The 25,768-nt window shown below is 32.3% G+C and overlaps 1 protein-coding gene across 1 annotated transcript in view; it reads right to left on the bottom strand.

Moving 5' to 3' along the window:
* Window positions 1–25,768, bottom strand: part of LOC148620831 (BDNF/NT-3 growth factors receptor-like) — a 78,529-nt gene that overhangs the window by 24,922 nt on the left and 27,839 nt on the right. Inside the window, exons 2-3 of the mRNA XM_088573876.1 lie at window positions 21,268–21,342; window positions 13,838–13,909 (exon numbers count right to left, since the gene is read on the bottom strand). Coding sequence (XP_088430002.1) covers window positions 13,838–13,909; window positions 21,268–21,342 — 147 coding nt within the window. The remainder of the gene's footprint in view (window positions 1–13,837; window positions 13,910–21,267; window positions 21,343–25,768) is intronic.

Here is a 25,768-nt window from a genome sequence, read left to right as displayed (position 1 = left end):
CATTTCGTATGGTATGGGAGGTAATTAACAGTAAACTTGGTGCAAAGAAATATTTGTGATATGAAATAGGTGAACCAAAAACTGCCATGTTCCAAATACTGCTCGTTTTTATGGACACTCTCTTAAACTTATGAAAACTGATTTGTCCTAGTTTTCCTTTCCTCTTTTGTCTACCCCGGACATGACTTGTTATGAGCAACTCGGCGGGTGTTTCTAGAAAAGCGGCTGACGCTTACCCTACCGGTGCCCCTGTTCCATGCTCCCAGTTTTTAGTAGAGTTAAAGTTGCACATTTACTTTTGTTACTTTGTATGTATTATTTTAGTTACTTTATGTTCTTTGTTGGATTACATTCCTTTGATTCCCGAAAGTATTGTATAGGCCCTGGCAACATCTCTATTGTTATATTTCCATATTGGTTCTTATTTCAAGTCATCTAGAAATTCCTCAAATGAGATGCAGTACTTGTTGCATCTTCATTCTACTATTTTATTCCAATATAACAAATTCATATGAAGCCAAAGTTCCATTGGGCTATCCATATTGCAGTTCTATGTCTTTAATCTAACATGTACCCTTACATCTCATCAAAAGTGACAATGCAACTGATTCTGACAAATTTGTTTTTCGTTTACTTTAATTTTTGTATTTATTTTCAGTTTTCCCTTTGATTCTTTTTATTATCAATTTTCAGTCACTTTTTATTTGGCAGTTCGTTCAGATTTGTGTTCTATTACTGGCTCATTGGTTAAGTGGAATTGGCATACAAGACAAATAGAAAGTAAAACATCAAAGTCAATTATAACTAAATGTGAAATCGACCAAAGTGGCATATAAGAGTAATCAAGGGAACCAAGACCAGACATGGAAAACAGACATACACAACCAAGAACATAAAGTAACTAAAATCATACATACAAAGTAACAAAAGCAAATGAGCAACTCGGACTCCACTAAAAACTTAGAGTATGGGCCAGGTGCACCGGTAGGGTAAGCGTCCTCTAATTTTCTAGAAACACCCGCCGAGTTGCTCATAAAAAGTCAAGTCCGGAGTAGACGAAAGAGGAAAGGAAAACTATGACATATTGAACAAATCAGTTTTCATGGCGCAGACGGATACACCGTAACGATCCAAGAGTTCATGATGACGACCATAAAACTTTTGTAGTGATGACTTCAATCTTCTAGCAACATAACCCTGCCTATTTGTTAGAATTCTAGCTCGATACAAAAAGTCAGCGTAGTCTAGGCAAGCTCTGGCATAACGTATGTGTTTTGATATGAACACTCCATAAAAGATCCTTCTGATCTGCAGTTTTCTACCAAAGAAAGGTCTATGATAGTGTTTATGTCTGTAACAAGTTACATTAAAACCTCTCCTAAACTAAACCCTGAATATTCCAAAAACCTGTGTAATCAGACACATCACATTATCGAAGATCGTGTGGTGACCTTTACAAGTTTAATTGTTCGTTGGTTGTTAATCATACCACATCTCCTATTTTAATATTTTAATTTCAATATAAATGTATTTTGAACCTTGATGAACTGAACACATATCTAAACCGAATAAATGACGCTCAATAGATTTCAGTGCATATGAAGCCACTTTCATGTATATTTCATTTGGTCAATGTAATAATATAATCAAAATATGATCACGACTGCCGAAGAACGCCTAGATTTAACGAATGTGCGGAACTTGTTCCGCGCACGAATTAAATCGTACATCGTTCTTGGCATGGGTGATCATATTTTGGTTATTCAGGATAACCAATTGATTATCATAGTCATTATATAGATTTCCTCAAATATGCGTTGCTATTTTTAACATAAATTTCAAATGTTGTGAACGTCGCAATGATTTAAAAGTTTTGGTGGAAGAAAGTCCGAGAGTGAAATTACCGAATTTATTTCACAGTGTGAATTATCGCAATTTATTTCACTGGGAACATTCGATAAAACACTGTATAAAGCTTTCTTCCTTACACTGAAACAAGAAATTAAATCTAGAAAGATATTTTTTGTTAAAATTCTACCTAGAATGTTTCAAATATCAAAATATAACGACATCGTTTCATTGTATATCAACCCTGTTTGTATCATAAATGTTTGTAATCACCCGAAAAGAAAATAAAACATATAGAAAACCAAAATTATCCTGATGTACATGCTTATAGAGGAAGCTTATTACAAAATGTTTTTGTTACTTTGGCAAAATTAGAGATAAATAGCAATTGCACTGTCGCATGAATAGTTATCACAAATTAATAGAATACTTCGACGATACGGACTGAAATGCCATCAAGATCGTCATACGACTTTTTATTTTGATGGTTTTTCAGAGTAGTTCATAAAATGAGACACAGTAAGTCCTTGGTGTTCCTTATCTCGCGTGTTTTGGATGGATGTTATGGAAATTATAATCAAAGATTTAAAAATTACGGTCTTTATTTGAAGCAATGCCTTTCTTTTTTTTCATCTTTCTTATTTGAGTCGGGGAAAAACAGCGTTCCCATTCAAATTGAAGTGCCAATTGCCAGATAAAAAAGCCTGTTCATTTACCTTTTTTTTTCACCTTTTTGCAGTTCTAAAAATGAATGGGGTATGTAAGTCTCCTCATGTGACCTCGCGATTGAGTCCTAGTCTACCATTCAAAAACATGGAGACTTGTCATTTAGAGAGCGTTGAGTTCAGTGTTGAGGGCAAACGTCTTTTTGTGTAAAAAATACCGATAAAAAATAACACATATCTATTTTTACATGATAAAGGTATTAAGAAAAAACATAAAATAGAGGATTTTGCATTGTTATTCAGTGTTTCGAGTATCCGGAAGTAAACAATAAAATGCAGATCGGTCCTCGGTTTTCAATACGTTCTACGTCGTAAATTCCGGTAAAGACCATGAAACTAGAACGAGACTTACATACCTTATAAAGGTGGACGCTTAACCTACCGGTGAACCTGGTCCATGCTCCCAGTTTTTAGTGGAGTCCGAGTTGCTCATTTGCTTTTGTTACTTTTTATGTATGATTTTAGTTACTTTATGTTCTTTGTTGTGTACATGTATGTCTGTTTTCCATGTCTGGTCTTTGTCCCTGGATTACATTCTTTTGATTACCGCTATAACCTTGGTTCCCTTGATTACTCTTTAAAGCAGAAATACTCTCTGTATTTTGTTAAATGTTATAAATCTTAATATAGCCGTATTATTTTAAACATCGACAACTTATTTATCGATTTGCACTTTCAAGTCACTGAATCCTGCCATTAATCTCTATTATGTTTTTAAAAAATGTGTTACATGTAAAATCATTCCGCTCCTTAAATTCTAGCAGTGAATAATATTGGAAAATGACAGCGGAAATGACTCAAAGGGTTTCGATGTTGTTATTGCAATTTGATTATATGCTATTCAAATCAAGTTTAGTTTTGTTGTAGTATAAATAGAAACTTGAAATTCATATCAGTGCAAAACACTATAAAAACAAAACTAACAAGCTTGACAAAAGTGCAGCTGTTTTTTATTTCGATCTGTATAACATTTCAATTTCTTTTTTTCTTCAAATTATCTCTGAATTCACAGTTTAAGATGCAATTTTGAATCGAGTAATCAGAAGCAGAGCGATCTGGAGTTTCTTAAACACTTGTCACGTGATATTCTTAATAATGTCTAGTTTGAAAACACAAGAACAGTTGCTTTTGTCAGATTGAGAAAAAATGGCAAGAATGTTTTGTAACTTAACTTAATTGGAATGAACTTATTTTAAAAGCATTTTTAAATCAGAGGTTCCTCTGTTCCAAATTAGGCTTGTTTTCCACTGACCGGTACGAATCACTTTTGCTAATTCTACTTTCTTTTTTTCTTTTTTTTTCTTTTAAATCTTCTGAATTAGTAACCAGTGGTCTAGAAATAAATTCATTAAAGACTTTGTCATTTCATTCAGAAACATAATTGGATTTGGAAAATGAGATTTCAAAGAATTGTTTATGCTTCTCGTTGCATTGTAGAGAGGCTCGATGAATATTGTTGCGTTTGTCAAATTTACAATTACAAGTGGATAAATAAAAATAATAGTCCTTAGATTAGTTTCCATAAACGTCAGTCAGTGAAGAGAAAATCATTGTGCTGTGAAAAATAAATTATCAAATTTTGTATTGTCAAAAACTGCAGAGTATAGATATTTACACTGCTGTCATTCCTTTTAGACTTAAACACTACTGTCATTGTTTGGCTTGCTTAGATGGAAACGCCGAGAATCTTAATCAACTACATGTTTATAAGAACTTCATCAACCCACATATGTTTAATTTCAAGCAGGTTTGGAGCTAACGAAACTTAAGTTGTAGTCTTTGTAAGAATCAAGAAAATTCTGTAAAATAAGATATACCTTAAAAAAAGGCAACATATTCTTATTTTTTATGTGTTAAGTTGCTTTATATGTCGATATGATTAAATGTATAATTATTCATTCCTACCTGTCTGCTCTTAAGAGATAATCCACATGGAAAATTCAATAGTTTCCATTGTATTTTAGTGACTTTTACATCAGTGAGTTATATCCCTTAATTTTGAATTCTACAGTGCATTCTATATAATTTTTATCTCACACGAACAAGGTTTATATGAAAAGCCACATGTTACTTTCTGTTTACTATGGCATTTTAAACAAAAAATAAGTATAAGTAGACTTTCCAACAATGAATCACATTTTGCATGATCCTTATGTGGAGTGCTACTTAAAGGTTTTGTTACAAAGTAAGGAAACTGTTATAACTTTGCGGACGGGCAATTATTTGTGTATAGACTTAGTCAGGAATCATAATATTCTACAGTAACGCCACAAAAAGTCTTTCTCACATTTTTTACCACAGTGCAAATTGAACGCCTAAACTTTGCTTAAACATGTCGTAAAGAAATAAAATAAATTGAAAAGCAGGTGCTCGGAAATGTCTTTATTGGGAAAAACGAAACTTTTTGATAATTTTTTTTTTTTAGAATTTTTGTTGATTAAGTCGTAAGGCTATTTTGTATATTCATAACAAGGCATAAACGTGTGTGTGTACTTTTCGTTGTTGTTTCTAAAATCTTTTTATTTTATGTCAAAATTTGAAAGTAATAGAATGAAAGATGTCAAAAATGATATAGCTGAAAACAGATGAGCAACAACTGCATTGTCACAGCGTACACAAATTCTTACTATGGTGTACTTGTACATATGTGTATCTCTTTTCAGAAACCAGAAGAGGAAATGAAAATTTACTCTAAATTTCGATTATGTATTACAATGGTCATGCACTGCAATAAAAAAAAACAGATGAAAGGAAAGTATTCAATATATACATAAAAAAAAACAAAACAAAACAAAACTCAGTCGTTTTTATGTCTTCGATTTTGTTTGTTTGTTTGTTTGTTTGGTTTTTTTTTGTTTGTTTTTGATTTTGTTTGTTTTGGGGTTTTTTTTGTAGATATCTGTTATCATCCATATACAGTAGTTTATGTCTTTGCTCAATCATTCTTATACAAAAAAGTTTACGAAGAGAGATATCTGATAAACAAACTCATAGACACAAATTGGAGGGACGTATTAAATTATGAAAGAACTGTCAAAGTCAAGCATAAAACAAAACAAAAAATGAAAATATCCACAGTGTTTCTGACGGTACAATTCCACATCTTAAACTAAACGCTTTATACAGATCTGGTAGTGTCATTAATGAATTTGACGGGAGCAAATAAAGTTAATTGGGGACAAACTGGCATTTGTGCATACGTTAACAATATGACGGTATTTTTTGTAATTGATACATCCAACAAACGTTCCATATTAAGTATCAGTTTTTATGAAAATCAGACAGGACGTGATTCATGCATGTCATAAACCCACAAAATTAACTTTTGTTTCAATTAACTTTCATTTCCAATTCAAAATCAGTTACAGACCACGTAACCAGTCATAGTTTTTTATTTGGGTGTTGCGCTTTTGAGATTAAATTTATATAGTTTGTACATAAAATTAGCACTTTGCAGGAGTTGCTGTTCTTGAGTTTGCTCGATTTGGTTTATTTTAGTGGGAGATAAATGTATGATTTTCTCAAAAATACAGATCTGAATATAGAAAGGTCAACTGTTACGTAAAGATATTATAAGTAGATTGGAAAACATTGTTTGTTCAGTGTTTTTTTCTTCATCATGAATCATTTATATGTGGACAGTGTCTGAATTTTATATGGACTGGTACTTAATTATATTTTGACACAGTGTTAAATGGAATAAAAGACATTTTAACGGTTCCTATCACGTTCTAACGATCTAAAAACGAACACAAAGTGAAGAAACACAATGAATACGTAGTTAGAACTTCTACCTAACGCGAGTCCTGTTTTAAATTTCTGATTGTTTGTTTCTCTTCTGTTATATTAGTATTACCTAAAACCTACCGGTGCATTTGGTCCATGCTACCAGTGTATCGTGAAATACGAGTTGCTAATTTACTTTTCCTTCTTTGATCGTGTTATTTCATGTTCTTAGTTGTTTGTGTCTGTTTTCCCTGTCTAGTATTTATCCCTGGGGTAAATTCTTTTGATTTCCGCTAGAACCCTTGCTCACATTTTGAATTGTGATATCAGTAAAATAAATAGAGGAGTAGTTAAATAGACCCTATTTTCCACTTTGCCGAAAGTAATTTGACATTGGGTTGCAATGTGTTCTTACCAAATTTAGCATGTCATGCTTTTTGACGTTTTTTTTTTTAATTAAAATTCAAATAAATGAGTTCATTTTCTGTAAGAGGAGGGCCAATTTTAAAATGCTGGTAAAATAGCTTCTATAAATATTTTTATATACAAAAAATAATAGACTTTATAACTTGATATAAAGAAACCTGTCTGAGATCATTTGCAGTACATAAATACCAACCGATTAAAGAGGAAATAATTCTATAATGTCTGTCACAATAAAGGATTACAGTAAAATAAGTTCAGCTTAACAATGCTTCGAGGGATTGTACGAGTATAATATCTTAGTTTTCTATAAAATTATTCTCAGACAATGTCATAACACATGACTTGTTATTTACTAATGAGTTATTTAAATAGATATTAGTATTACCTTAAGCATTTAAAAACTTTTTGAGAATCGTTATATTTTGAATAAAAAACAAATGTATCAAGTATCAGAATGTTGATAAGTTATTTAATAGGATGTAGATTGCGATTCCAAATTCCGTTCAGTTGATCAATAACTTGGATATAACTTAATTAAATGATGAAGTTATGTTCAACTGGTCAATAATTCCGTTCAGTTGATCAATAATTTGCATATAACTTAATTAAATGATGAAGTTATGTCCAACATGTCAATATTTGGGACATAACTGAATTAAATGATAAAGTTATGTCCAACTGGACATCATGTACTAAAAGTTAATGTTCCGTCCAGCTGGTCTATATGTTTGAAATTACCAAACTACAGGTTCCGGTTCCGTTTCCGGTTATGTCCAACTGGTCAATATACTTGACATAAGTGACCTAAAGGTTAAGGTTCCGTCAAACTGGTCAATATTTTGGACATTATTTAACGAAAGGTTAATATTTCGTCCAACTGGTCAATATATTGGATAGGGAGGGCCCAAACATTACTGTTGTTTCCGCTTTAAACTATACGTAACAGCTATGATTTTTTACATAATGTTTCAGATGATGGCATGTTACAAATCTGAAGATATAAAGGACAACCGGGCCGTAGTGCGTCATTTAATGTAACATCAATAGGATGCATGGTATACAAATGGAAAATATATCTCATTATGAGGTACTTTCTTCCCATTTTGATTTTTTCTAATTTTTATTTTTTAACTTTTGTTTACTAGGTCCAAACAAAAGTATACCAGTTAAAAGATCCTTAATAATCGCTATTCTCGTGATTATTTAACTAACACGCTTTTATAGATATTTATGATGTTTTTGTTTTAGTTTCTCAGACAATAAGGAGCTAGATGAAAAAAGAAAACTGCTGGATACATTTGACTTCGATGAGACCAACGGTGACAGTTTCCAAATAATTTCCAGTTGTGTCGCTAAATCATAGCTTATCAAAAAATGAACGTGTTACGGTAGGTAACCTTGCCTTGACCTCTACAGGTTTAAAATGGTCTATGTGTAACTCTTGTATTGAAATTAGTCCATTTTTTTACATGTATTTTTATTAAATACTTTTGGTTACAGCCTAATATTCAAGACATTACGTTTTATTTTTTTTAAATTTTAACAAAAGTGAGGTTAGATAATTAAGTATCTAGCTTTACAGCTATTACTGCAACTGTCAATACTAGAGGTGGTACGAGAAATAGAAAACCGTACTAACGAATCCCCCCTCTTAAATCAACTAAATCTAGAACGATAAATATTGCAAAGTTCCAATTTTATATACAATGTATGTAATTTTTATCTCAAAAGTGAACCGATCGAAACTTATAAAGCGGTCTGTAACTGTTTATGTTTATAAAATAAAGGTTGGTTTATTTATTGACATAAGTAGAATACCTCCTATCCGATATTGAAAAGGGATTTTTACTTATGCTCACATCCATTTAAAAAGCGGGAAGATGGTGATACACCTACAAATGTTGCATAGTACTTTATTTTCGGTAAGATTAATCAAGGAACCAAGATTCTAGCAGAAATCAAAAGAAGACAAAGACATACACAACAAAGAATATAAAGTAACTTAAATCACATATACAAAGTAACAAAAGTAATTCAGCAATTCGGACTCACAAAAAACTGGGAGCATGGACCAGTTGCACCGGTAGGGTATGCGTCCTCTGCTTACATTGAGATACACTTTGACCATTTATACAGGGAATAGAAACGATAATGTTGCAGTGTTGCATTTTAATGAAGAAATCTGTTATTGTCCCTGCAGATAAGACAACAAATAACATCAACTTTTTACAGTGGTTACATATTTAATTCGTTCGACAAAGGACACAAAAGACAAAAATTGTAATAAGAAAAAAAAAACGAACTCATTCAAATTGATCACTTTTGTACTACTTGAAATAATGAATAACGTAAGACTTAAAACATGCATTAAACAGTATTCTTTTACCAAATACAGTAAGATACAATATGCATGTGTGCGATTGTCGTACAAGCTCATTCGAACAATTTTTAGAAGCAAAAAATGCGAAAAAATCAAATTAGAAAAAAAATAATTTATTTTGAATTTTTAAAGAGAGCTATTTCTTTGCAAAGTATAAACATGTGTGGAACCATAACTATTTTTTTTTGTTCGTTTTTGTTTTTGTTTTTGTTTTTTGTTTTTTTGGTGTTGTTTTTGTTGTTGTTGTTTTTTTTTTCAATTTCAATTTCTATTTCAATTACTGATGTGTTTTAATTCGTTTACTGATGTTTAATAGCCATTGACTATAGCTTATCTTTACTTATGACAGAAACAAGTAGTTCATATTTCGTTACCAGTGATCTGTCTATAAATTCGTGGATTTAAGCATGCTACAGTCAGTCCCGTTCAAGATGAATTGCGCAATTTAAAAACATTTAAAACTGGTGCTTTTGTGAAGTTTTGTAAATATGTATATTTATGTAAAGTAGACTCGGCGAGTGACTGCTTTTATACTAAATTAGTACACGAAGGAAGAATATCGCCCAAGACAAAGTCTGCGTATGCTGATCCAGTGCATGTATCACCCCCCCCCCCCCAACTGCAAACAATATGTTTTCTATATATCATATTGAGTTATAGTTCGCTGCATAATTCTTTGTTTCTTTTTTTTATTTCTATGTAACTTCCCTGAACACCCCATTACTACGGATCCATGATCTCAGGTTAGGGTTAAATGCAAATAAAAATGGATGAAGATTTCGTGAAAAATCAATAATTCATGCAAATAAAATTATTCGTCCCAATTTTAGGGGACTGGCGCGTTCGCCCGGCGCACCCGTCCTTTGATCCGTGTCTGAATGCATTACCTCACACGTAATGTGTTAAGACTCTGCATGGATATATATATATTCAGATATAGTACTAATAAGTTAATTTTACACTAAAGTACTAATATTGAAATCGAGATAAGCGTGCTAAAATTAAGTTCATGTTTGATTTAGTTACTTGTATGCGTTAAGTAGCATTCAGAAAGGACACGAGAGGCACGATAGGAGGAAAGGAAACGAGAAGCAAAATAGTAAGAGAGAACACGACAGTCACATTAGGAAGTGATGACACGAGAGGCACAATATGAAGAAAAAACACGAGAGGCACAATAGGAAGATATGACGCGATAAGCACAATAGGAACAAAATACACCAGACGCACAATAGGAAGAAGGATTCGAGAGACACAGGAAGAAGAAAGCACACAAGAGGCAAGAATGCTGCAACTCATTTATTATAATTTTGATAGCAAAACGTTCAATGCAATATACACGCAACGTGTAAGTACATATGTTAAGGAAAAATGCAGACACAATTCTTGTTTTTTCTTCGAATGATATAATTTGTTTTTGTTTTGCTGTTTTTTTTTGTTGTTGTTGTTTTTGTTGTTTTTGTTTGTTTTTGTTTTTGTTTTGTTTTTGTTTTGTTTTTTTCCCCTTATTTTGGTCATACCAACAAATAATATCATTACAGGTTTGTATATTTAATTCCGTTTTAAGATCAATAAAGTTTTTTTCGAATGTTGTTAAAGTTCATTGACATTTCTCATTTACTGTATTTCAAATATAATGCCATCGTTAAAGCTAATGGTATTTAAAAATTTTATGCGAATGAATCGGCGGATCAATTACATTAATATCAAATTAGCCCTAAACTTCACTCTGAGGGAACATTATTTTATCTTAACTTGGTTTTAGTATTATATGAAATATGATTGCTTTTATACGGTTTTAGTAGTTGTAGTATTGCAGGTTACAAATACTTTTTTTTAAATTTTAAACTCTTCATGCTTCTAGATGTGTGTAATTGAAACACTATCAAATTGTTAAGGAGATGATTGAGTTATTTATTTGATAATGAGTATTTCTTGAAGATATTTGAATTTGCCTTAATTATGATTTGCCAAACTTGATCTACATATTAGATGTAATTACATTGCTTGCAGAAATCACCATGACAATTAAATTCTCCTGACGAAATTAGTGCATACAGTACTTCTCCGTTTTTAGACATTTGTAACGGCCTGGAAGATATGGACGACCTCGGGTCATTTAAACTTCAAGAACATATGGCTAATCATGTTTCGAGACGTTAATCTAGGGACTATGATAGCAATACAAATAATATTGAAACGTCTCAGGTCCAAAAATCAATTATCCATTGCTCAACACAACTGGACATACTTATGCAAGCCGCCTACCTTAATTATTTCCTTAATGACCATATGTAGCACTTGGTTAATCGCAATTGTTGATCATATAAAAATGGCAATAAATTGATCATCTCTGTCAAATTAGGTCCCCTCGTCAGAACTAATAGTGTTTAATTGCTCAGAATATTACACCAAAGTATCAGTTCAAATAGATTACTCACGAATTAACCGTTTAATGACTTATTAGCTAAACAAATGGAAGGAAAGATGAATATCCAATGGGAAATCATTTTATCATTATTTTCTTTCAGTTCAAGTTTCGTGACTTCCCTGAATTATTTCTTACATAATTCGTTAAGCACTTTTTCTTCGAAGGTTCAGCTTATTTAGAACTCAGGTGAAACTCAATTCATTGGGACAATAAATAAATACTTTACGAAAAGGTCAGAAAAAACGCTTTGTTGACCGCTTTGTTATTTCAAATCAGTAATACTAAATTACTGATTCATGTGAATGAAGTAAAAAAAATAATAACATAACACAAATGTACATTATCATAAACGCGCTCGTACATAATCTTTTAATTTTTTTTTAATATTACGGTTTACTAAATTCTTTTGGTGAGTTCTAACTTTCCAACTTGCGTATGGTCTCTCCATTTCAACTTATGTATTTGAAGAAAAAAAACAATGATAGTTGGAAACTGCTACATGTATTTTCTCGTACAAATTCACTTGGAGTCAATGAATTAATAATCGTTTAAATAACAGTATGAATATGAACCCATGAAAAGTAACAATAAATGTTTCAAAATATAATCATTTGATCCCATGAATTCATGATAATGTGTCCATAGTCCATGGACTGGGAGGGTCCACCGTACACCCCCACTCATCATGTTGATTTTCAGGTACCTTCATACCCCCCATTACCATAACTGACATTCAGAATCACGGAAAGAGGTTGTTTTTAATTTTATTCAACTAGCATTCCAGCTAAGAATGGGTGAAAAACCTACATACTTTTATCTTTTATATTTTTTTCGAATTTTCTTAGTAAACAAAAATTAACCTTCGGGTTTTCATATAATCCAAGTTCTTAGGAGGTAAAATATATCGAATGCACTGTTGATTTCAAAATTAAGGGAGAACTCTGTAAATGACAATCACATACAATAGAATCTATTGAATTTTCAATGTTGATTATCTTCTAAGATCAGACAGATTGGAAGGAATAATTACACATTTCATAATACAGATCTATAAAACACAACATAATTACACAAATAAAAATATGTAGCCTTTTTTAGTGGGGGTGTATCACATTTATTTAGATTTTGCATGATTCTTACAAAAATTTACCCTTAAAAAAACCCTCCAATGTGTAATTATGTTTATAAATAATAACACCTTGACATTTCGACACAATAAAAAGTTTGGTAACACTTTTGGATAATCGTGCTTCATTTTGATGTACCCGGGTTTTCGATTTTGAAATCCTTCAATAGCATAAATTCCGGATGAAATATAAATTGAATACGAAATTTCTAATCAACAGTGTTTACAAAGTTTGCCTTTTTAAGATGTTGATAGACCTAAGGTAGTACAATACAGTTAGGTCATTTCTCAAAATTTGGTCTCATTTTGTTAAAATGAAGCTGTTTTGAGGCAGTCAACACAGAAATTTCTAGTGTTTTGTCATAAAAAAGTGCATATTTTTTAAATCCTTGGTGTGTGGATGTTCAAGTCATTTGTAAGTAATTTAGTGATTATTCTTCTAAAATTCAGTAGCCATGGTAACATACTGAAAAAAATATTACTGAGTTTTAGTACAAATCAGGGGTGCCTTTCCAAAACTAACAGCCAAATATTATGTTTTATAAAATATCAGGCACTTAGACACTACTACAGGATGAAAGCATGCATGGAGTAGGTGAAAAAAAGTTAAAAAAATAATAAGACCCTTTTCGATTCATTCTCTCACAATTTCAGTCCCAAAAGTTCCTGCAAATTAAAGGTATTTTGAAAATCAGCCATCTGATGCTGAGGAGAGAACCTAATACGGCAGGAGACTGAAACGTTCCGGATACCATTTTTCATTTAAATTACACCTGTTTACCATAACATATATTACATCTGTCTATGTATAAATGCCTATCTACATTGAAACAATATATCCACCAAATTTCAACTTTTAATTTTAATTTTTTCAAAATTTGAGGGGGGTAACTTGGTGTGCGAAACAGTGCGCCTTAATGTAATTGTATAGTGCACCCTAATTTAGTTGAAAAACACTATGAAAAAATGACGAAAAAAATGTTTCCGCACTTTTCCCTAAATAACCAGTAAACATATCTACGTCACAGATGATTCAAGATAAATTAAATACTTTTTCGGTTTTATTTAGACGTATTGAATATATTTTAGGCAAAAAATACCAAATTGAGAAAAAATGATGTGCCACATATTGCCTGATTCTTACACAGAATGATACTTAAAATAGTACAACTTACAAGATCCTGAGATCCTTGTTTCTTCGGAACGCATCTGAGGATATGTACTGTAGTCCAGAGTTTGTTATAGACCTGAAAAAATATATGCTTATGGTAAAAAAGGTGTACAAGTTCTTTCGAAACTTTTAACATGAATTGAGATGTTTTTTCTTTGTTCTTTTCCCATAAATAATTATGATAGGCAGCCCAAATATGCTCTGACTGGAAATCTTGTATGATATAGCATGAAAGGTCACGTGTTTCCATTAAACTCAACAGGAAAAGAGCCATACAATATCAAACCTCATTAGCATAAATATTGCACAGGGACAACGCCGCCTTTAGAGAATTGCCATATATTTTTAAGTACCAGTCCACATAAAACTCTGACACTGCCAATGGTAAAGTGATTCATGGTGAAGAAAAATCCACCAAATACACGATGCTTTTTCGGTCTACATATGCTATACTTTCACAATACGATTATTATTTCTGCATTAATATCTGTACTTTTTAGAAATTTATACATTCATCTCACACTAAAATTAACCAAACCAAAGCAAATCAAGAACAATAACTCTTGCAAAGTGCTAATTTCATATACAATCTATATAAATTTTATCTCAAAAGTGCAGCACCAAAATGAAAAACCGAAACTGTTTATGTGGTCTGTAACTGTTCCTGAGTAGGAAATGAAGTAAATTTTCTGAATTCTTAATATGCATGAATCACCTTCTGTCTGATTTTTATAAAGAGTGAAACTTAATATCTTACTTTGACTTATCGCTAAATGAGGGTACGAGCTACCCGCGCCTGTTTATTTCATATTGGTCAATTATCGTGTTGTCAATTTATGTCACAAATCATTTATAGCACCGCCTTCCTCGTTATCTAAATAGACTTCTCGCCCTGCCGGCTCAAAGTCTCCTTGAATAACTCGTAAGATCGTGCTATAAATATAACTTGTTTCTGAATCCTTATTTGAATTAAATGTAATTAGTATGTAGTGCTTATGTAATTATGTAATAAAATACTGTTTAAACTAAAACAAAAGTAGAGTATTGGTCGTGCAACTATTAAAGGTCATGGTGAATGTAAGTTTCATATATTATGAATGCTTACCCTGTCAACTTCTGGAATATTACTTAGTATACAGAAAAATAAGTTCTATTTTTGATGTTTTAAAAACCAAACTTTACGACAAACGTGATGACTTTTCATTCAGAATTGTCAACTTACCTTTCATCTGTGGCAACACCCCTTCGGCTCCTGCGTGTGGAATGTTCATATCACAACTCATACGTTATGCCAGAGCTTGCCGAAACGACTTTTTCTATCGCGCTAGAACTCTAACAAATAGGCTCCTGGAACAGGGTTATGTTGCTACAAGATTGAAGTCATCACTACAGAAGTTTTATGGTCGTCATCATGAACTCGTGGATCGTTATGTTGTATCCATCAGCACCATGAAAACTGATTTATTCAACGGGTCATACTTTTCCTTTCCTCGTTTGTCTACCCCGGACTTGACTTTTTATGAGCAACTCGGTGGGTGTTTCTAGAAAAGCAGAGGACGCTTACCCTACCGGTGCACCTGGTCCATGCTCCCAGTTTTTAGTGGAGTCCGAGTTGCTCATTTACTTTTGTTACTTTGCATGTATGATTTTAGTTACTTTATGTTCTTTGTTGTGTGTGTCTGTTTTCCATGTCTGGTCTTTGTCCCTGGATTACATTCTTTTGATTACCGTTATAACCTTGGTTCCCTTGATTACTCTTTAAAAAGATTAACAATTTTTTGTTTCTATTAATCAAATTATTTGAGCAGGTCGGAGGGTGCATCTAGAAAACAAGAGGGCGCTTACCCTACCTGTACATATGTTTCATGTTTCCAGTTTTTAGTGGAGTCTTAGTCGCTCATTTACTTTTGTTTCTTTACACGTGTTATTTTGATTTTATTTTTCATGCTATTTTGTCGTGTGTGTTTATTTTCCCTGCCTATTCTATATCCTTGAAATATGTTCTTTTGATTTCCAACTCGAACCTTAGTTGGTTCCCTTGATTACTGTATGGAGTTCTTAAGTTTATTTTGTTTTATTTAATGTTGTTTTGTTTGTTTATTCTGGTATCCTTTTCACTGATGGCGATCACGTACCCTTAATTTTTAATAGGCGCATAAATTGGAAAAATCGGATTAAATTTCTCTATTTCTAGTTTTGGGGATTTTAGACATCACAAAACTTAGAAAACCTACACTTAGAGATTGATGGTAAAGAAAGATTGACTATTTGAAAACAATGACTTTTCATTCATTATTGTCAACTTTCCTTTCACCTGTGGAAACATCCCATCAGCACCTACGTACATGTATGGAGTTCTCATATCACAACTCATACGTTATACCAGAGCTTGCCGTTACTACGCAGAATATTTTAATCGTGCTAGACTTCTAACAATTAGGCTTCTGCAACAGGGTTATGTTGCTACAAGATTGAAACCATCATTACAGACATTTATGGTCGTTATCATGAATTCGTGTATCGTCAACTGCACTAAAATAACCAATTTGTTCAACGTGTCATAGATTTCCTTTCCTTTCTCGTTTACCCCGGACTTGACTCTTTATGAGCAGTTCGGCGGGTGTTTTTAGAATAACAGGCATTTCCGATTGAAATGCTGGGTTTAACAGGTTTTACAGCACGATTTCTCTCCAACTAAAATTTCTCTTTTAAAGCATTCATGGTGGTTAACATTGAAACAGAAATTAAAATAATAACAGTTATATACATTAACTAATTCATGTCAACGACAACTGTACAAAATGAAAAAGATATTGGACATCACCGTGATTTATTCAAACGCAATATTTAATTTGACAAAAGTCTATAATGCGTTTTATTAGTACAGTCTGGGTCATAAATGCGTTGGATTAGCATGTTTTATAAAACTTATTAATGACAGGAAATTCTTATGCACTTAATTCTAAAGTTTGGTCGCTTTGTTTTCAGACAAAAGAAAATAAATCGAAACGAACTTTAAACTCCTTCAAAAGTGCCGATATATATATATATATGACTTTTCCCTGGACATCATATAAATATACAAATATTTCTCATCATAACATGAGTCTTTTCATCATATCCTTGACGTGTGTCCCTTTTTCAAAGAACAATGGAAAACGATATTTGTCTACCGCTGTGAAAACCATACATTTCATGTCTTGTAACTTTCCCCACGTAAATTTGTATTAAATACGTCTCTATTTTTTTTATTATATTTAACGTTCACAATCGTTTTTAATATGATAGGAAAGAACATTGACTTCTTTTTAGACCATGCCGAGTAGGAAAGTGTGAGTCGTAAAAAAACTACTATGGAGACGTAAAAGAGTGTCTTTACAAATAACTGAAAGCTAAGCTTTGGTCAGGTGCGCCGACTTGGAAAAAGTCTTCCAAATAAGTTGAGATCGGTTGAAGGTCGTGTCATAAATTCATGTTATGGTGTTATTTGTACATTCGCAATATTGATATGAAATAAATGTAAGTGTAGTGTGAATCCTGTATAATCTGGAAACCTATGCTACCCAGTTTTGCACCTGGTTAAACATAACACCTGGCTTACGAACCAATTTTACAGTACAAAAGAGTTTCGGTCTAAGAAGGTTTCATTGTAATTATGGAAAAAAAGGTTGTCAAAATTTAGAAATTTTTAAAATAACATAATTTTCTTGAATTGATACACTGCTGGCTAAAATCATGACTGTTGTAACCAGCCAAAATATAACTAAGGGAAACTAATTATGTTTACTGAAACCCTCATTTTGTTTTAAGTAATATTTTGACCATATCAACATTAGTCAGTTTACTTTTCATTCACCCAAAATAACCTATATAAATCTTATGATATGTCTTTCAATCTATATATAAAATAATAATATTTCAAATATACAAAGGAAGATGTTTACAAAATGCTGGAATTTTTAATCGACAACATATGTGTCCAGTGTGGTGGACGTGTTTTTCAACAAACGGTCGGCATTCCAATGGGAACAAATTGTGCTCCTTTACTTGCTGACCTATTTCTTCACTCTTATGAGGCTGACTTTATAGCTGATCTGATCAGAAAGAAAGAATATCGTTTGGCTAGATCCTTCAATCTCAGTTTCCGCTATATAGATGACGTATTATCTTTAAACAATCCTAATTTCGGGGATTTGATACATCGCATCTACCCAACTTGAGATAAAGGATACTACAGATACTGTGAAGTCAGCCTCATATCTTGACCTACACTTAGAAATCGATGGTAAAGGAAAACTATTGACCAAATTTTACGACAAACGTGATGACTTTTCATTCAGAATTGTCAACTTACCTTTCATCTGTGGCAACATCCCTTCGGCTCCCGCGTATGGAGTGTTCATATCACAACTCATACGTTATGCCAGAGCTTGCCAAAGCTACGCATACTTTTTGTATTGCCCTAGAACTCTAACAAATAGGCTTCTGGAACAGGGTTATGTTGCTACAAGATTGAAGTCATCACTACAGAAGTTTTATGGTCGTCATCATGAACTCGTGGATCGTTATGTATCCATCAGCACCATGAAAACTGATTTATTCAACGGGTCATACTTTTCCTTTCCTCGTTTGTCTACCCCGGACTTGACTTTTTATGAGCAACTCGGTGGGTGTTTCTAGAAAAGCAGAGGACGTTTACCCTACCGGTGCACCTGGTCCATGCTCCCAATTTTAGTGGAGTCCGAGTTGCTCATTTACTTTTGTTACTTTGTATGTATGATTTTAGTTACTTTATGTTCTTTGTTGTGTGTGTCTGTTTTCCATGTCTGGTTTTTGTCCCTGGATTACATTCTTTTGATTACCGCTATAACCTTGGTTACCTTGATTACTCTTTCAAAGGATAGTATTTGACAAATACATGTTTCGTCAAAACCAAATTAAGCTCTTAAGAAAAAAGTTCAAATTTACGAAAAGGGGTTTTGATTTGTATAGTATGTCTAGTCTTTATCCTTGAAATATATTCTTTTAATTTTTGCTCCAATCTTGGTTCCGTTAATTACTCATTTGTAAATATGGCAATTTCGTATTTGAATTGGCAAACTGTTAACTGGCCTTAACTGCATGAAACTGTTTTTGTTTAGAAAAAGGCCTAATAGACCTTATTTCAAAGGGCAATGAAGAGGACGGATTAAAATGTTTATGAAAAAGAACACAACCAAGGGACAACAACCTGACAAAGAAAATAGACACACACTGCACAGTTGGCAACATAAAAAACTAAAAATGTCTCGTACACAGACACAAAAGTCAATATGCAACCCGGACTCCACTAAAAACTGGAAGCATATACTTGATGCACCGGTATGGTAAACGTCCTTTGTTTTTAACCTACCGGGTTGCTAAAAAATATTACACTCGGGAAGAAGAAAGAGAAACAATGAAAGTGCTAGGGAAAGTTGAGTTTTTGTCGATATTTACTGCTGAAGTTAACTAAGATTTGCAACAAAAGTTCTAAAATGTGCACACTAATTAACTTAGTCAAATAATATAGATGTATAGTGTTTCTAGGGTGAAAGCATTGCATATATCATTTAAATGGTCCATCAAAGCATCTTGTACACTTCAGATTAAATATCAAATACCGTTCCCACGATTGCCTGTTCTTAAATTAATCCCTATTTATAACTATATTTTTAAATATTTGTGTCGTGATAAATCATTGTTTAGATTGAGTTTATAACATGTCATGCTCATTAGCTACTTTAAAAGTTAATCTCCCATTTATCATTCCTTAATTGGCAGCAACATTTGTCATTTTAATCATTGACTCTTTTTTGAATCAGCTTTAAGTTATCTCGGGGTTTATTCATTAAGCAACTAAACGAAGTGGTGAAAAGTAGGAAAACTTTGTTTTGGTCTGGTATTCTAATTGTAGTATTGATGACCACTTCAGGTTTTGTTTTCGTCGTTTGTTTGTTTGGATTATTGCTTTTTTGCTTTTGTTTCTGTTTTGTTTTCATGTTTTGTTTTGCTTTGTTTTTGATTTCTTTGATTGCTATCTTTTGTATTGATTTGTTTTGTTTTTGTTCGGCTTTTTTGTTAGTTTTTGCTTATGTTTTTTTCCCAATAGTTTAAGATATTATAGCAATCAAAATTGCTTGAGAAGAGCGACCGAAAGAACATTACGCCTTAAAATAGTATGTGTTATCTGTTGACTTGTAGAAGTTGCTAACTTATATTACTGAACACATTTGGGACCTCACAAAATCGTTCGATTTCATCTGATGTTCGGTTTCTTTGGTTGAAAATATTTTTAAAGTGATAGAATGCGACTTCAAAAAGTGTCTGGTTTTAGACAGGCTTTGGAACTTTTCCGGATTCAATTTAGATAGGCTTTGGAATTTTTAGTTTAGTTTAGACATATTTTGGGATTTTTCAGGATTTAGTTTAGACAGGTTTTTGGATTTTTCAGGGTTTAGTTTAGACAAGTTTCACAATAATGCCCTCTTCACACGAGTCTTTCTCACGAATAATCAATTCTCAGTCATTCACAAGACATCCTAAAGCACTTGCAAAATCACTCTTTAAAGTGTGTTATTCGGAAGGATTTATGTTAGTTTTCCGAATCTTGTAAATTAAGGAGATTTAAGGATCCATAGGAAAGATTCGAGTATGTGAAAGGAGGGTATAATTAGAAATTGACGAATTGTACTTCTCACTGAGTTCTTCTTTAGATTGTAGGCAAATATGGTTAGTCTAGATAGAATTGAAACCAATCCAATGTGTATTAGTAAAGTCTTAGTATGAGATCCGAACCCAGGTAGGAAGAATACTGACATGTAATACGGTATTCGTTGAAGAAAAACAAACACCAAAAGGACGAAAGACGAACAACAAAACTCCATAAAATAAATAAAAACTAATCACACACGTAAAACAAAACTTGAACCAGGGTGAAATGTAATGATCCCGAAAAGTGAGCAATTCTATGCTTTCAAAAATGAGCAGTTCTTCCACTGTCGTATGTATGATAAACAACTGTCAGTCTCTGTAAGAATCAAACAGTTCAATTTGACCATTTTCACAATCGGAATCAAACGATACAGATAAGATTTCCCTTATAATTTTGGTTAAATGAGTTATTATGTCATTGAAATGCACTGCAAATGCATACTTTAAAGGGCAGATTACTATGTGAGAAAACTCAATTTTCTTACAATTTATGGAAACTTTTCAAACATATATACATAGTGATGCAATAAATCAATGTAGTTACAAAAAGAGAAGGTTTCCTTCAGTAAAATCATATCGTCAGATTGGTATCATATTTGACATATGCGTTTCAGATCTTACCTATTTTGCCTGACTCTTACAAATCTCGTACTTAATAGTTACAATACATGAATACGAACACAGTACTTTTACTTTACTTACAAAGTCTCTAAGTTCCTGTAATGTTGTAACGATTGGCTGGTTAACGCTGTAAGATTTGATTGGTCTTCTACATACCTAAAATGAATAAATTATACCTCATTTAAATATCTAGAACTTCTATTGGATAAACACTATAAGTTATTATGGTCTATTGTTAACTACTTGATCCGCCCTTTCAAAGAAATTTGATGAATGATGAACTGCCCGGTAGATCACCACCCTCTCAATATATCAATTATATCTATGTCACATCACCCATTTCCCCGGAAATATTTTGCTGTTCAATAGGTTTTTTTTTCTCGGAATATCACAATCGGAAAATATATATTAATTCCGTGTGATAAGTTGGTGTAACACCCTTTAAATTGCAAGGCAAATGTTGAAATTTGAAAATTTCATTAAGATATGGCAAAAATGGCTAAAATGCGAAGACAGCTTAAAGCATGACAGGCAAAAGATGCGCTGAAGCTCTAGTATCACTTTATTTTGGGGTTGGGGTTGTTGTCTTGTTTTTATTCCAGAGGTGCACCAAGTCCAAACAACCAGATTTTAGTCTGGGTGACTCATTTACTTTTGTTGCTTTGTGCGTATTATTTTGGTTATTTTATGTTCTTTGGTGCGTGTTTGTTTTCACTATTTGGTTTTAATCATTGGAATATGTTCTTCTGATTATCACTCGAATGATGGTTCCTGTGGTAATACTCTGTTATTTTTTTAATTCATAATTGTTAACTTGGGTTTATGTAGGTTTTTTTATGTTTTATACTACAAGCCACTAATGTCATTTCCCATAGGCTCCAATTCAAGCTTCAATAAGTTCAATGTGCTATGGAGCTTCTATCTTAAGTCTAACCAGAAGAAGACTATATATCACCTAAAAGCTGCATGTGTATACTAATAGCCCTGAAAATAGTATGTGGGGTTTGCTACCTTGCAGTGAAACATCGGCTCCTAGAAGACAATAAGCTGAAAAAAGAATGGGAATTCCCCTACATTTCACAAGGGGTATTCATGCAGAACTCATAAAAAAAATATTAAATTCAGTAAGTTACAGTGACCATTTTGTGTAGAAATAAAGAAAATATAATTCCCTGTCAAACACAAGCAGATTTGATGCGCACTTTTTCCACAGCAACATAACACAAGTGCATTAAAACTTGTGTAGGACTATTTTTGCGTACGTTCGAAAATCTCATTGGTTGAATTAGTGATATGTAACCTAAATTTAGTTGGTTGGTAAAGGCTGAAAAGGTGAATTATTATGCTTACTAATGCGGCCTTAACGTTTCTATATATAACTAAAGAGACCAATATACAAATGTATTTGCACTCTTGCAGTTTAATACAGTTTTAGTAATCCCGATAAAACATGTCTTAAATTGTTTTCGGAATACTGGTATATTGGCTAATTAATTAATTTAATGCTACAAAAAATCGTTCCGAAAAAACGTGCATCGTACAAAACAATTTAGACGTTTTAAAGACTCTCCTGAGATTAAAGATATGTTACTAAAGCCATCTTTGAAAGCATCAATTCAGAAACAAATATGGCTTTTGGCAAGTCAGTTATTTAACATATTAACACTCCTTCTTCCGTTGATATTGAAGCCTTCTGGGTGATAATATTATAGACAACGCTGTGTAGCAAATAAAACACTATATTACAGTGTTATATTGGGATTCATTTACCGTAAGCGAAATCATTATCAACTTTACGAAATAAGTGTCCTTAATGTGCGAATCGCAAGTTACGTTTCCATGACACAAAAACAGACCAGATCGACCTTGACGATAGTATATGCAGCATATTATCAAATAGGATTGTTTCTGTTCTTTAGATTATACTAATAATACTATTTTCTAATAATACTAAACTATAATTGTCTTCTAAAGAAATTAATATGCATAAACTTCAAAGTAGCTGCATACAAATTCAATAATTATAATTGGTTTTCTGTTTATCTGGTGAATCTCGTAAAACTATTATTACTCTTTAAAAATGCAAACTTGACTAAAGATGCCAAATTAACTTTTAGTTTTAAGGTATTTATATAGTTACATGCTTCTACTCAGCAACAGCATAATGATGATTATAGTTACATTGTACTCGTGGATGGCATGACAAAATACAAAGTTGATTCCATGTCTGCATGTTTTGAATGGACACATAGTATTGTCAAAAAAGTCATGAGAGTGGTCGTTAGACTTGAAGAAAAGCCTTGATGAAACTGAACGTATCGCTAATTTATAATTCTTCAAGAGCTTTTACAGAGAGAACTAAAGTCTTCAAAATTGATAGGCATAGAAACACAGTGTGACAGAGATCGGAGAATTGAGTAAAACGACATTTTATAAAATAAAAAAAAGTCTGTATATAATGCGTTTTTTTTTAGCCTATTCTCCTAAACTATATTTGATAAAAAGTCTATATCATTAGAACAATTGGGTCGAACGGTAAAATAATTCAACGTGGCGTTGTCCGTGACCACGTGTTATTGAAGAGTATGACATCAACACGTGTTGCAAGCCTTCAGAATTCTTATCAATATAATAATAAAATTGGTTAATTGGATTACCTGATATCTAATCATGATATACAGCAAATGCTCACTTTTTACGTTTTCAGTACAAATATGATGACCCAAATAACGCCTTTTTGTGTGAACATGGTAAAAAATAAGCATATGTTCGAAAACAGAAAAATCGTAAATACCTTAAAACTGATAATTCAATAGCCACCATTATGATGCTTTCTAGAAAATATGATTGTATGAAAGAGAGAGGACACTTACCCTACCGGTGCTCCTGGTCCATGCTCCCAGTCTTTAGTGGAGTCCGAGTTGCTCCTTTGCTTTCGATACTTTGTATGTATGATTTTAGTTACTTTATGTTCTTTGTTGTGTATGTCTGTTTTCCATGTCTGGTCTTTGTCCCTGGATTACATTCTTTTGATTACCGCGATAACCTTGGTTCCCTTGATTACTCGTTTAGATATATTACGTTATTTTAGGATCTTTTATATATATTTTGTCTGTTGTTACTTGCTGTAATGGAGTCTATCTTTGCTCGTTTTCTTTCTTTGTAGAATTTTGTTTTGTTATTTTCGTTATTTTGTGTTCTTTGTTGTGTGTGTCTGTTTTCACTGTCTGATCTTTGTGTTCTTTTTATTTCTTCTAGAATCTTGTGTCCCTTGATTACTATTTGTTATGGACATTTAGGTTTCTATTTAATCTTTTATTTGATTGTGTGTTTGAGACCCCTGTCTTTTTTATCTTTACATTTAAGAAGGTAGACCTAAGGTAAGGGACATAACTCTTGAAATCAGTGATATGTTTGTATCATATTCAACTTCACTAAAGCCCATCAAGCTTTTATTTGAAACAGAATGAAATCAGTACAGGTTACTCTGATGCTTACATAAGATTGATGTAAAATGCTAAATACAAATATTCCAGTGATTTGTAAGAGTTGTGCCCCTTACTTTAGGTTTACCTCCTTAAATCCCCTCGTAGATTTTTCTTTAATCAAAGCTTCTAACAGATCTTGTACTTGAAAACCGCAAATATAAATTATTCGTTCATATGCTACAAAGAACAAATGCAATTCTGACAAAAGTATCGAAAGCTTTCTTCGAGAAGATTTTTAATCAAAATGATAAATAACGTCAAGTAAACTGTAATGATAGCTCATAATTTCTGTTCACAAAAATAAACTACTAGAAGTCAATGCATTGAACGAATGGTTGTTTGCTACAGACAAATTCAAATCTTTTCCAATTACGTGGAAAATTTGACGTAAAATCCTCGTCATTTGTGGTAAAAATAATAATTAATTTCAACACTAGACTTTATCCGAAGAAAATGAGCATATCATTGTGAATTAACTTTTAGACTTGTTACAAAATTGACACTTTAATTATAAATTCATTTTACATTTAATTAAAATGGTGCATGTAGTTTGCATTTTTGGGGTTTTTTTTTTGTTTTTTGTTTCTTTGTTTTGTGTTTTTGTTTTTTTTTGTTTTTTTTTTTATTTTTCGCACACTTGCTTAACTTGTTAGACAAAAGCATTAAATACCATTTATCACTGTTCATCAATATCACAGTCCAAAATTTATGAAAGTGGTTAGGAAGACATTTCCTTGAAACTTTTGTTTAATACACTTTTCATTATTTCACATTTTCACCTTGATTTTTGTGTTCGTATACACATTGTGTATCTGAGATAAAAAAAAACCAAAGATTTAATAGACATTTATCAAATGTAACTGGCTTTTTCAAAGGAATCTATTTTTAAGATGGAAGAGTGTTTAAATAGCAGTCTTTATAAATATCAGACAGGAGGTGATGCATCCATGTCAAAAACCCACCGATTTGAATTCTACTTCTTGTTCAAAAACAGTTACTGATCACATAAGAAGTCTTGGTTTTTCATTTGGATGTTGCGCTTTTAAGATAAAATTTATATAGATTGTACATGAAATTGGCACTTTGCAAGAGTT

The sequence above is a fragment of the Perna viridis genome, chromosome 3 (assembly GCF_037379345.1).
Source record: "Perna viridis isolate PV_CMFRI_1.1 ecotype Kerala chromosome 3, ASM3737934v1, whole genome shotgun sequence".
In the NCBI taxonomy this organism is placed as follows: Eukaryota; Metazoa; Mollusca; class Bivalvia; order Mytilida; family Mytilidae; genus Perna; species Perna viridis.
This window is presented reverse-complemented; position numbering and strand designations above follow the sequence as displayed.